General features: G+C 37.5%; 1 protein-coding gene across 3 annotated transcripts in view; it reads right to left on the bottom strand.

Annotated features, from left to right (window-relative positions):
- LOC129578534 (protein amalgam) overlaps positions 1-14,356 on the bottom strand; it is a 323,991-nt gene that overhangs the window by 80,131 nt on the left and 229,504 nt on the right. For all 3 annotated transcript variants that reach the window (XM_055467267.1, XM_055467268.1, XM_055467266.1), the window contains one exon: positions 9,890-10,090. In XM_055467267.1, coding sequence (XP_055323242.1) covers positions 9,890-10,090 — 201 coding nt within the window. The remainder of the gene's footprint in view (positions 1-9,889; positions 10,091-14,356) is intronic.

The raw sequence follows: 14,356 nt of genomic DNA on the forward strand, positions 1-14,356 counted from the left end.
CAATGCCAACATTTTTAAGTGGTCAGAGATAAAAAGCAGCAGAAAAGGGAACTACATACGCTTTCCGCTGATATGGAACATGGCATCTGTATGTACTGTATGTTTATATGCGAGCACATTTTCATACAATTCCAAGACATGAATGCACACTCAGCGCACATTTTGTTGTCCTCCTCCTGTGGAGTATGTACGAAATGCTCCAATTTCTCGAAGATGTGATAATTTGAAACTGAACTGGCTGACTCAACAATTTATTTTGATAAATATGAATAGTGACCCAGTTCACGAATTATCCGTTTTGAAGTAATGCTATGTACGTAAATCATCCTATCTGCACATCGTCACCGAGAGAGGAAGACAGAGGCACAAATAGACAAACTAAGAGGGACCAAATCTGAGAGAGAGAGAGAGAGAAGTTAAACCGACTGAGATGCAAAATGACACTGGATATGCTCCTTAATCCTGATTATTATACTTCATGCTTAACCGAACTTTGTTGATGACAATTTTCTTCATAAATTTATACGTTCCCTTGTTTGATATGTGATTGAGCACCCTTGTGTGTACGTGTGTGTATGCAACGATTCGCAATAGCAACGGAAGCGTGATCTTAGCTGAACATAAACACACAGAGAGAAGATAAACGGAAAGAGAGTGAGAGAGAAGGCCCATGGAAATGTGTCAAATTCATATTGGCCCCGCATTTGCGTTCGATGCACTTGCATTCGCACTTAGACACTAGTCACACTCACTAGAGTAAATTTCATAAATTTCCAAGACCAGACCGCATTTTCGTGGATATGTTATTGGCGTCAATTTTCTTGTTGAAAATTCTCAGGGAAACCCCATCAAAATGCTAACTGACATTGTTATCAAGATGTGATCGCATGGATCCAGCAGCATCTTTGTGTAATGAAAAATTTTTCGCTTGACTGCTTCACAGGTAAGTTGATCGGTTAACGAAAATCGGGTGTTGAGCGTGTTGTAATAACATCACTGCCGTCACCGATACATGAATGCTGGCAACGAAAGCAGTTCAGTAACGAGTAAGCTGTCTCTGGTGCGTGCACACATACACATGCAGCATATAAGCGCCTCTTTCTCTATCATATCTACACGTATATCCGACCATAGCTTTGAAAAGCAATTTGAATTTCATAGAATATGCCCAAGGCACAAAGTATTAAGCATCGACTAAAAGTTTTGCACTCGCAAAATGACATTAACACACTCATTAAGCGCCGACCAAAAGTTAGATTATGGTATCAAATTGTAATCAAGTAGTTAAGCAAGATGGATTTTCAATACGAAAAGCGTCATAATTAACTTGGTAGCAATGATCTGCTGTGAATTCGAACCGTTCAATCCAATCAGATTTGTTCACGAAAACTAAGAGATATTTGTAAAAGGAAGCGGCAAAAGTGAGAATAAATACACCGCAAATAAAACAAAACATTTTTTTCCTTCGTTCATAGAAAATTGACTCTGTATAAGGAAGGTATATCCTTGTCCTTCCAACAGAAAATGGCCAAGGATTTGTATTATGGATTTGTGTGTATTCGAGTGTGCGTATGTGCACGTGCAGTGCATGTATGCGTGTATATGTGCTTTGAATGTAAGTTTTCTACTCTTTTATTCTCTTCATTTATGTGTCACATTTAAAGCGGTTTGACAATATCCTTGATCTGTCAGTCGGCTGGATGCTGATGTCTAAACAATCATGGGCACACCAAGCCATCGAACAGAAGAATAGCAATATTTGAGACCTTTTCTAAATGCCCTCTATTTTCTCTATGACCGAAATTGTTATATCATTATTTTGGTCCCAAATTTTATGGAACGCATCATTGCATATCAATGACACAAAACAAAATTGAAGGCAAAAAAATAGAAGAGGATATTTATATGGCTTTCACAATAGTATGATGGTATCATTTTCGTCAACTTGCGTTCTCATCGATATATATATATATATATACACACATTTTCTCCCGTAACCTTCGTCTACCACCAGCTGATAGTAAGAGAATTTTCATTCATATTCGCATGTAAGCAAAATGCCAAAAATATTGGGTAAGGATTCCGTCCTGCGTCAAAAGTATAAAATTACGGAATTCTAATTTGACCCAGATTCCAATTTATTACACATTATGATTTCAATCACATCAACATCACAATGCAATCATTGAACTGGCACACATCAATCTGTTCATCCGATTCGGATCGGGATTAGACGTTGCGTATAGAGCGTAGGAGGTGAAGATGGAGATGGAAGAAGAAGAAAAAAATTATATCCACACGAACAGCATGTCGACAAAATACGATTGAGGGACAAAAATGTTAATATATACAATGCTACGTCGTAATACATCTCGAGCTCTGTAGGTGAAAAATCCGAATACAACTCGATGAAAAAGTGCGAAATAATACTAAAATACCTTTGAAACAGCGCTGCAAATAGAAATTTCTTATTATCAGTCATTCGACGACTTACGCGGAGAAAATGGCAAGAGCAGCAGCAACACAAAGATTTTCGTGCGGAAAGCAGCCTGAATGTGTTCTTGAGCTTATAATAACATGATGTTGATGCTGTATTTTCTTTCTTTCTTCTTATTCCCTCACGCTATCTTCATCTTCATCGCCACATTTTGCGTACAACATTGACAAGCTACAAGTGCAAGTCTACCGACAATCATTTTAAATTTGTCACATTTTTCATTTACTGCTATTTTGCCTGTGCAATGCTAGCATTGTGATATTGTTACAGTTGATGGTGATATTATTTCGTCTAGTTCTTCGACTTCAATTTCGGTGTCTTTTGCCGTCTAGTTACAAGAAAACACCCAAAAGAAGAAGAGAAAAAAAAAGAATAAAATGAAATAGTCGGATTTGATGCTGACGGCATCGTATTTGATGCAGACAGACGTGAAATATATCGGCAAAATCGCTTCTTTTCTCTCTCTCCCTTTTACTCAATCTCCCTTTATGTCGTCTATCTATAGAACTATTCGAAACGGAATGCTTTGCCAGGCGAACAAATCATTGAATTGAGGTACTGAACACATCCCGAACATGACGCTCGCAATGAGAATAGTAAAGATGCCAACAGAAAAATAGCAAACCGAACGAAATTCAAAGCTACTGAATGAATAAATAAATGAACAACACGGCCTGACGCAAGCCAAATGCAAAAAGGCAACATCAATGTCATTGTCCATTTGAGGGCGAAAAGGATGGTGCAAATGTTCGGCATACACACATTCCTCCACTCACTGCTGTTCTCATATGGAAGGTAAAACGCTTAAATTCGGCTTTCATGTCACATCTTATGTTCCGTCTGAGCATTATTGCTTGCTGGTTCATTGTTGCCCATACACATAGTGGTTTTATCAAATAGTTGACAGTGCTGAACGACTCTCGTAAACTTACTATACATACGGTGAAAAACTTTGGCTTGCATTTTATGTTGTACATTTTCACAGTGTTTCTTATTATAATTTATATGTTCCCCAGCCAGTATGCTGACAAATTTCAGCAGGACGACCTTCAATGAGCATTGACACAAAAATGTCTCGATAATTTGCTCAGCTCATGCATTGCAATGAATTGGATACCCAAAAGCGAACCGAGGCAGCTCAGCATTAAACAAAATAAGATGATTAATAGGAATAGTGTGGTGTCCAATGAAATGAAATAATTACTCAAAAGTGCTGACAAATTTTGGCCATACAGAATGAATAATAAAAAAGCCCGTTCTTTGCTTCGGATATTTGTCTGATTCTTTGTGCTGGTGTTGTCGCCGATGTTCTATATGTCTGGCAAATGTGGGCCAAATCCTAGACTCATTTTGCCTGTTTTATAGATAGATAATTCAGTTGTCTGCCTCCACTAAATTTTAATATTGTGACAAGAATCAACAACACTCTGTTTTTCCTATTCGATGTCATGGTAAATCCGTTGAGTTTTGCATATGCTCTAGTTCGGTGATGCTGCGTTTTTTCTCGCTCTCTCGTTTTTTTCCCCTCTTTTGTGTTCGCCTTCCGTTTCAGACAGACTTAACCTTTGTATTTGATTTGTATTTTTTCGAGCAATGCCAAAGCGTAGAAAAACAAATAAACTCACTTAGACAAATTCGTTGAGCGAACGAATGGAACAAGTTTCAAATCTATTTCTAAATCAGTGCCAGTGCTTTTTTTTCATACTTAACATACAGTTGCTTGCGCGTTCGTGTTATGGAATGAGTGACTCGCGAAAAAGGCGTTAAAATCAATCAATAAAAGAGACAGTAATTTGTGTGACTAAAAGCAACAACAAAAGTGTAAGCACAACTTAAATAATCTGACTCATCATACACGAACTGAAGAAACACGATTAAGATCACGCATTAAAATCTGATTTAGTTATGTAGAGCGAATGAGAAATAGTAGCACATAACTTGATTAGGAACTGGGAATATTCGTTGCTTTTTCCAATTTCATTTTCAATCTTGTTTTCCCTTCAAATTTAATGTCGTGTTTATGATATTTCAAGTTTTCAACATCAGCATCAGCAAGTTTATCTCGTTACTGAACCGAAAGAATGCCCTGAATCACATGAATTCAACACTAATACCGAGGGGCCAACGACACGCATACACACAAACAAACAAGAAAGAGATTGAGAGACTGAAAAAGTTTTCACATACGAACGCGTCAACGTAGATAGGATAGACAAGTCAGTGAGCTAAGGGAAATTGTTTTGCAATAGAATGAATGGGAGTGAGGGCAAAAAAATAAAACGAAACACAACACGGTGTGTACTGTGTGAAATAGAAATAGAAATTTTTATAAAATTTGCCGCTGTAAGCTCACAATCGATGGGAATTGTACACATATGCGACAAAAACACCGGATGTAATCACACACGCTAAAATAATGTTGGTTTCGTCATCGTTCTGTTTGTGTGCTGTTTTTATATCGTTGTCGATTATGACCTTTTCATAACCTTTGCAACAAAGTTTTCGACTTTTTTCCCTTCCATTCGGAGCTGGCCTTTGTTCATCAAACAATCGTATACTACAATAATTGTTAATGTTCAATGTAATATCACATGCTAAATGAAAATTGATACAACAAATAACGGGAGACGGAATAGAAAAATACACACACACCAATACTATTGTACAAATCTGAAGAGAACGAAAACGACCGATGGAAAAAAATGGGAGCTTGCAAAAGTTTTGCTCGTTATAAACCTTCTTGTGTACCGACGCAACCCAACCCAAATCGCACACACAATTATTGAGGGTTACGCTTTTTTTATAGTTGCCTCGTAATGGCTTTGCCAACGTATTATTTTTTTCTTGTTGTTGCTACTGCTGCTGTTGTTCACCGCCAAGGGAAATACGTGTGTAAGCTGAATTGTGTGCGTAGCATCTTTGAACGTGAACCAGAGGCATTCGCTGATGTATAGAATACACACACGCGTTCCACATATATGGATAATCCGTTGTTGAATATAAAAATGGTAACAGCAAATTTTTCGCCAAACTTTTAACAAAGTAGAAAAATTGGATGGCGAAAAAAGAATATTTATTGCATTGCATTTGGTTTCTCTTATCGTGTTCTGCTTTTTTTGTGCTACTTAATTGGCACCGAATACGTATCATAATCCGGTGAACCTTTTAAAAATGTGCCTCCTTTTTACTTGGGAATAAACAGAAATTTCAAGACCATAGCGAAGAAAATGAAACTTTTAACAGTGGGGATTTTTCGGTGCAAATATATTCACGATGGCACTTCGAGTGGCAATTATTGACTTCAACTACGCGAAACGTATAAATTCACATCAATACATGATAAAAATGATGGATGCTTCCTTTTGATTGCAATTATCATCGTTGTTTTCCCTTCTCCGGAAAAGACGATTCTCCACACATCACGGAAAAGAGTTGAGAACGTTATGATTCGTAACGTTTCCAAATCGTTCGTTTCTTTATTGCATGAAGATACACTCTATTTTGCATACAGTGTCTGTTTAACACTTGGCAACAATCGTACGAACATACACCCACCGAGTGCATGTGGAAAATGTTTATCTTATCAGCGTAAGAACATGGATTTTGCTTTAAGACTCTACCTCACCCCCAAAAAATAATACAACGGAAGAGGAAATGTTAAGTGGAATATGGAATTTGTCACAAATATATAAAGTGCAAAGATGGTGGCGGCAAGCCCGCGCGTTATCAGGTAAAAAGTTACGAAGAAAAAGAGTTGCGAATAAATTTGATTCATACATCTCTAGTTGAAGAGAGCTGTCACATAAGTAATCAGTACTAGATAATATGCTGTTCGTTCATACATAACAGTTGCAAACATCCTTTTTTATGATATGCAGAACGAACAATGTGTATTTCCCTGTAGTGACCGAATATTTTGGCTTGTGTGCTTGGTTTTATCGTCTTGCTTTGCATTTGCATGTAGTATCGTTGTTGAGAAAGAGAGAGATAAAGGTAAAGAAAAAAATGAACATTGTGAAATGCACAGTTTATTCAGTATTGAACATTAATGTGCGTTGCGATTGAAACACTGGATATACAAGCTCGCTTTGATTCCAACAGTTAGTGGAACGCCGTTAGTTACAACTTTTCCGCACACGATAAGAGGCATGCACGAAATCATACAAGCTCGGCATTCTTTCGACCCGTTTTCCCTCTCTTTTTAGCACTACATGAAATGTAGAGCTACTAATCTGCTTCTTTTTTTTCTTAATAATTTTTGAGTGATGAAACGAATTATGGTGAATTTGAATTTTATGCTCATATTATTTATTTAATTTAAACCAAAAGCAGTATATTTCAAAAAAGAAATTAAACCAAGATCTTGTAATTCATTTTGCAAATGAATATATTACTTCAAAGTTACTTTGATGAAATACATTTCATGTAGTGCGCCAAAAAATAGTTTGTTGTGAAACAACAAAATAGATTAAGTAACTAAAAACTTAAGAACGCAGAGCGAAGCGAAGCGAAGCTCTGCGGTCTTGTTTTTTCCTCGTGCAGAATCACTTTTGTATTTATATTTTCGGTCCATACATAAAATAAACATTTCCCAGCAGACGTTAAACAACAAATCCCAAAATAACAATACAGCCGTGTTGTTCTCCATTCTGAAAGCAACGGACGCGTTCTACATTCCATGTATCAAGCATTTCCAGCATTGAGCATCTTTTGAATGGGTTTCTTGTTTTTTTCTGCTGTTCTTTTTTTCACTTTCTTGTGAGGCACGAACCAAAAGAGAGAGAGAGAGAGAGCAAGTAAACAAAATTCCACATTACATGTGCTTGGTATAATTCCTTCATTGGCATCATTTCTATTGTGGCCGCAGCGAATGCAAAGAACGATAATTCTCAAGTGCATTTACAAATCATATTCGTTTCCTAATTCTTCAGAGATTAAATTAGGCTAGTTTCGAAATAAAAATCAATGTGAGAAACATTTTTTTTCACTCCTCCTCGATCATAAATGTTGCTTTGTTGATTAACCAAATTGTTTTGTGGTTTGACATCGATTTTTCGTAGCCGCCTGCCCTCTCGTCTTAAAGATATTTTACGGTGATTATACTTAATAAATTGTTTTCAACGTCAAGAAAGTAGAAAAAAAAGTTATCTCCATTCAAATCGAGCAAAAATCCTATTCAAATTACCATTGCCATTGTCATTGCCATTGCCATTGCAAAAGCGACGTCTTGGTTCCAAGTGTGAGTGACGATGGATGCTGATGAGGACGATTACAATGCCGATAACAACCAAAAAGTTATGTGAAAACAACGAACAAAAGTGCCAACAACAAAATCAAATGGAATCACAGCAATTCAATTTCCATTTTATAATGATTTAATCATTTCACCTGAAACTGTCAGTTGCACGTTCGCACTGGTGCTACAACTTTGGCTCTAGCCAAAAATTTTCTTATTATTGTATGTACGTTGTACTTTTTGACAAAGGCAGAGCAGAGTGAGAGAGAAAAAAGAAATCACACGACATGATTCAGGTGTGAGTTTGAAACAGAATTTTCAATTAATTTGCAATGATTGTGCGATCACGACGGTACTTAGATGTGCGTCGCGCTGTTTCCGACTCATGTGTAGCGGTTAGGAATTTTAGAATCTGCTGAGCGTGCGCGCAAGCAAACGAGAGAGAGAGAGAGAGAGAGAGAAATTCCAAATTCATTTTGCCGGAATCCGATCGTCCTGTACGATTATGGCTGCTATGCAACTCGAGGTGCGCGCTTGTGCGGGTAATGAAAAATGATTTATTTCAATCATCGCATCGTGAATTGGTTAAAAGATATAACTATGGGTGAGTGTATGCATACGTGTGTATACCTTTATACGTTGCGCTTTGAATGCTGGGCACTCGGTTCAATATATTTCACACACACACTCGCACACACACAAAATGTGCGAATATAATTTGTGTCTAGCAGTTCGTGCATTATAATTTTCGGAGCAGATACGGCTTCGATCGGGTTGTGGTGGCTTCGCTACTGTGTTTTGCGATTCAGCATATTTTAGCATATTTGCATAATCTACGGCAAATTAACGGCACGCTAAATTTCACCTTGTCGTATGGTTCGTTTCATGTCTACGCTTTAAAAATGATTCATTTTTCGTGTATTTCAAGTGTACATACCGACGGAATAATCGCATGCCAGCTTTATGACGGCATTGCAATTCGTCTTTCAGTTGGCTTTTTGTTTTGCCACATCAAGCTATGATCAAGCATTTTACTAAGCTTCTGTTATGCTCTCTCGCTATTCGAACGGGAGTTGAAAAAAAGACGCAGAAATTGACATTAACAGCATCCTTTTCCATTTACATGATATTCAATTGGATTTTGGATTTTTTTTTTTCATTTTTTTTTTTTGTTGTTCGCTTCTTTATCTTCTTTTGTTTTGAAATGTGAACCGGTTCATCCGTAGCGCGTTTAGAGTCGCTATGTCACCGACGAAATGCATTCGGCCCGTATCACATAAACTGCATAAATCGACAGCGAATTTAATTTGTACTGTGTAGATTCTCGAAGAATTTTCTGCAAAACTTTCGGAAAAGATCCTGTTGAAGAAGAGGCTTGCTTCGGGCAAAGGACAAATAAATGTCTCTAACTTTATTTGGTTCACTGAATTTAAATTTCACTCAAACTCAGATTGTCTGCGAGTTTCGTACGATTTGGATGCTTCAAATATATTAAATTGCTTTGCCAGGAACACCCGAATGGCGGCACACACACACACACACAAACATATGCGTACCCGAATACACACTTCGCTCCCAATGAAGAACTGTTCGTAGCCCATATATTCAATGCGTTTGTATAGTTTTGTCATGTTCCAACATTTTTGTCGTATGTTTTATGTAAATATAGCGCAATGAACGCTCATGTCAGCCCAAACACGGCATACTGAGATGGCAAATGGAATTTATTATGATGTAAAGTAGCCGAGCATCTACATAAAACTTAAATAGCGGCACGGGAATTTTTCATATTTGCACGACGCACAGAATGTTTTGTAATTTAACAAGAGACTCTCTAGTTCGTGTCATTTCATTCTCTCTCTCTCTCTCTCTCTCTCTCTCGCTCACTCGCTCACTCTCCTGCTCTTCCTGTCTCTCTTTCATCGAACGGAATACCGAAATTAATTCCGCCTCATGATTTAGATAATTCGACCATGTATGCGTATATATTGCGTTGGCATTGATGCGAATATAACTCGTCTTAAGTTCACTATGATATTCCGAAGGGCTTCCATGGATATGCTCGTAATCATGTATGATCCCAACAAAATGCATGCAACACCGTTTTATTTACCCAAAATATATTTTGCTTTTACTAAACTGTAAACTGTACTTACCCAAAATTTCTACCGTATGAGTGATTTCACGTGGTTCAAGCGTTGCAATTTGGCAAACATAGTCGCCGGCATCCTGTGGTACAGCGTTTTTAATTTGAAGTGAATATCCATTAACAAGATGCACACGTGGATCTGGTGTAACTTTCACACTTCCGGCCGACAGAATGGCGATGCCACGTTTCCAAGCCACAACATAGTTTTCTGTTAAATAGTCAAAAAGAAGAAAAGAAAGAGAAGAATGCAAAGTGAATTAGTGAAGTGTTTTGTATGGATGTGTGATCAAAATGTTTTGAGGAAAATCCGCTCAATGGCAATGATAATTTTATTAAAACTGAAGTGAAAAGAGTAAATGCCATTCATTCGCGACTTCCGTCATTTTTATTGCCATTGTCGCATCATTCGTCACTTTGCCTCCCCGCCGCATATATGCGATGCATTCATGAACTCAAATTAAAAGCTGTCTGATATTTATTCAAATTTCAATGGAATTCTCGCTATTTAAACACGCTGCAAACATTTTGTGCCAATGAGAAATAAAGACAAAACGCAAACGAAGAAGCTACAGAGAGAAAAAAAAACACACACACACACAACATATTCAGCAGGAGGAGAAGAGACATAGTCGCATGAACTGAAAATGATAAAATGCACCTACAAGAGAAACGATTTGCATCTCTTGTTGCTTAAAGAATTACCCCCCGAAACTTTCTCGTTGAATGTTATGAATTTTGTGCAATTTAACAAATAGAATGCGATTCATTACGATGTACATGCATTGCGCGACATGCGCATATATTGCATGAAACTGGAGACAAGTCGAGACAATTTAATGGTTACCTATTTTAAACCATTGTGTTTGCTGACAACGAAAATAATTTAAATATCAAGATATGAAAATTTGAATTTTTGAATGTGCATACAAACTATGAGCAAACAGTGTCTGACGGGGTGAAGTGATTCCTTCCATCCTCATAAGCCATCGAGCATATGTTTGCTGAAGCAAACGGAGTGAGAATATTCGCTCTCTATCTCTCTCTGTGTGCGTTGCTATATTTCATGAGCAAGTCACACGAATTTCATATGCCTTATGCTCTCTCTCTCTCTCTCTCTCTCTCTCTCTCTCTCTATGCCACACTTTTTCGCTGTTTTGTTTTTAGCGTGCGCTTTTCATTGCAATCGTTTTGACATGAATACATTCAAAATTTATTCTCTTTTTCTTGATTCTATTTGTGTGACAAACTCTCGCGGAAAATATATTTTTTGCTTTTTCCTCACTCGCTATCACTCTCTCTCTTTCTCTCGTTCCCTTTTCTCTCTGTGTATTCGCCGGTTTTACGTTACTCGCCGCCAGAAGAAACTAGGCAAAAGCAAACGAACACACGAAATCACATACTTCAACGAATAAATCCCTTTTAAAAGGAATGCTCTCTGCAAAGTACTTGAGAGAGAGAGAGAAAAAAATTGAATCGACAAACTAAATAAGCTTTGGTTTCTTTCGTTCTCCATTTCTCTGCCGCTCATTGCTTCTCATATTTCGGCGGCATGTTTGTTGAACAGCAATGGCATTGGCGGCGATAGTCAGTGATGCGCTTAAAAATGTTGATGTAACTGATGAGCGAGCGATTTTCAACAACTACATATAAATGTACATAATAAGACGAAGCAGATTTGATTTTGACATTTTCAGTGTCGCCAAAATGCAAACACTCGTGATCAAAGCCAATTTCCAACATTTGCCATGTTTCTGATGGTGCATTCGTCGCAATTGGCAAGACTAAGGGCTTCTTGTTCTACCACCGAAATGAACGTATAAATAAAAAGAGAGCTCAAGTGCATCGCGAACTGTATAAATAAGATGTCACGTTCTCGATGTGAAAATGCTCAATAAAATGAAAACGAAAACAAGAAATTCCAACTATGGATTATGCTAATGCATTAGACTCGTGATGGAAAGCTAGTCGACTGCTCGATGGGTGTATGGGTGTGAGTCTACTGTGTACGGATATTACAAGGATCTTGACGCTCGTTCTCCTTTTTGGATGCATTTGATTTCCCATTGTACACTTGACAAATGCTGAATGTTTGCATTATCTTTGGCTTATTCCCGTTGTTCTCGTTTCAATTGTCATTTGTGTACGACATGAAATGTATTTATGTCTATAAGATTCCATAAAAATGATGTATACATATGTTAAATCGTCATAAATGCGTTGGGAATCTGACAAGACAATCGATTTCGTCGCTGGTCGGAACAAACGACAGCCAATGCGATTAACTTGCTATCAAACCTGTTGTGATTCGTGTATACCGTCAGTGTTCAGTGAATTGATTGCATAAATGATGCGGGCATGAAAATGAAAGCAAATCCCTTTGCTTTCTCAACTCGTAGACAATTCAAAAAACATCGCATTTTAATGGGTTCACCTTTACGGACACACACACACACACACACACACGCATACACAATAGAAATTTCGCAGCGAGAGCCAACATTCGCATATCAATATCGCATTCGGCATCCGCTCCGTTTCGCACGTGCTTCACCTTCGTCGAATCATAGAATTGTTTGATTTTCACAGCAACAACAAAAGCATTCGAAACCAAGCCAGCCACAGAAAAACCAAACAACCTATCGATTCTGCATTTCCTGCATTGTTCTAGTTTATTGACTGAAAAATCGCTGGCGGTGAATATAAAAAGCTTATTCTTTTATTTCATAAATAATTCATGTTGGTTCGTTCCAAAGTTGCACATATGCCATACACACACACACACACACACACACACGCACACAAGAGCTACCTTTTTTCACTTATCATCATCCACATCCACATCATCATCATCGTCATCGTTGATTCAGTGTTCGTTTGCTTTTCGAATGATTGTTTGAATTTTGTTCCTTTTTTTGTGGAACAAGTGGGTTCACTTGTCATTCAAGATTTCCTCCACCCTACAGCTTTTCATCGCTTTTGTTTATTGTTGCTGCCATCTCATCGCCACCTACGTCGCACAATAAGCGATCGAATCTCATTTGCCCGGCGTTCGATTTGTTCCATTCAATTCATTTTATATCTCGTTATTCAGATCATCAGCCAAAGAACTTTGAGCTATTTTTGGCATTATTTATTGGAATCAGGTGGATATTGAAAATTGCACGTTTTGTATATGTGAGCTGGACGAGAATATTAAGTACAATGTGGCATTGACTCGGTTGCGAATGGATTGACAGTTTTCGTTCAAATACACAAACGAAAATGATTATGACTTTTGAGCGAATTAGAATTGACATGTTCTCTCTGTTTTTTAGCAACCAATGATCAAAATTAGCGGCGAATACAAATCGATGCGGATTTCTTCTTCCGACCGATTCAATGAATGAAATTAGAATAGAAGAAGAAATTTTTTTTGATTGTTTTTTCTCCGCGCAAAGAGGAATTTCACTGAATGCTTCTATTAGGCATAGCACTTTGAATTCAGAAACACCAACATTTCATTACACTTTGTAATCAGTCGTTGGGACGACCTAAAAGTTGATTTATTATGACAATGATATTATTATGGTTGTGGGGCTACAGCAGTAGCAGCAGCTGCACTTACGCATGCCGAAAATTAAACACGTAAATTGAAGCATAAGCAAACTTCAAGAGTTGAATTGCGACAAACCAAAAAGCGTTGCACACAAAGTCCTTTTCATTTTACATTTTGGCATCTTGTGCCAATGCTTGAGTATTTCAACTTTATCAATTGATCTGGGAATTGAGTGAATTTTCTTGGTGTAATTGATTTAAAGGAAAACTTTTGTACATATAATAGCGAAACTCAAATCAAATTACAAATAACTACGATATTTAGATTTCCAACATAATAAAAGGCCACGAAAAGGAGAAGAAACAGAGGAAAAAAAGAACACACTAAATCAAGCAGTAACGAGAGAAATGCGCCAGGATCCGCAATGGATTGTGGTTGAGATGAAGGTATAACATTTCACTATTGGCAACCGAACAAAAAGTTTACAAACAATGGGTTGAATGTTGGAAATCGAAATGATTGCGCAATTTTGCACAAAGGTGAATTTCAGCCGATGGCAATAAACAAAAATGACACGTTAATTTCATAATTATTCATGTACAAGACGATTTTATCGTGGAATGTCGAAAGGGAATTGAATCATTTCTAATTTTATTTGCACCAATCATGTTCAATATTCAATGCACAAATTATTTGGCTATTTGTGAAATAGGTGGAAAAATGTCTATTGCTGAAGTAAAGCGGAGAACGGAACAATGACGTCACGAATGACGACGACGATGAAACGATTCGTCGTGAAAAGGCAAATGTTGTTCGCCTCGAGCTCTTCTTTCTCCTTTCTTAAAAATGTTGTGTGCATATTTTTTTCTTTATTTCCATTGAATGAATGACTCGAGTTTAAATCAAATGTACGTTTGAACTTACGGTTGCACTCGGCAC

Source organism: Sitodiplosis mosellana, unplaced genomic scaffold (genome assembly GCF_009176505.1).
Source record: "Sitodiplosis mosellana isolate CC-2019 unplaced genomic scaffold, AAFC_SMos_1.0 Smas_scaffold_6226, whole genome shotgun sequence".
In the NCBI taxonomy this organism is placed as follows: domain Eukaryota; kingdom Metazoa; phylum Arthropoda; class Insecta; order Diptera; family Cecidomyiidae; genus Sitodiplosis; species Sitodiplosis mosellana.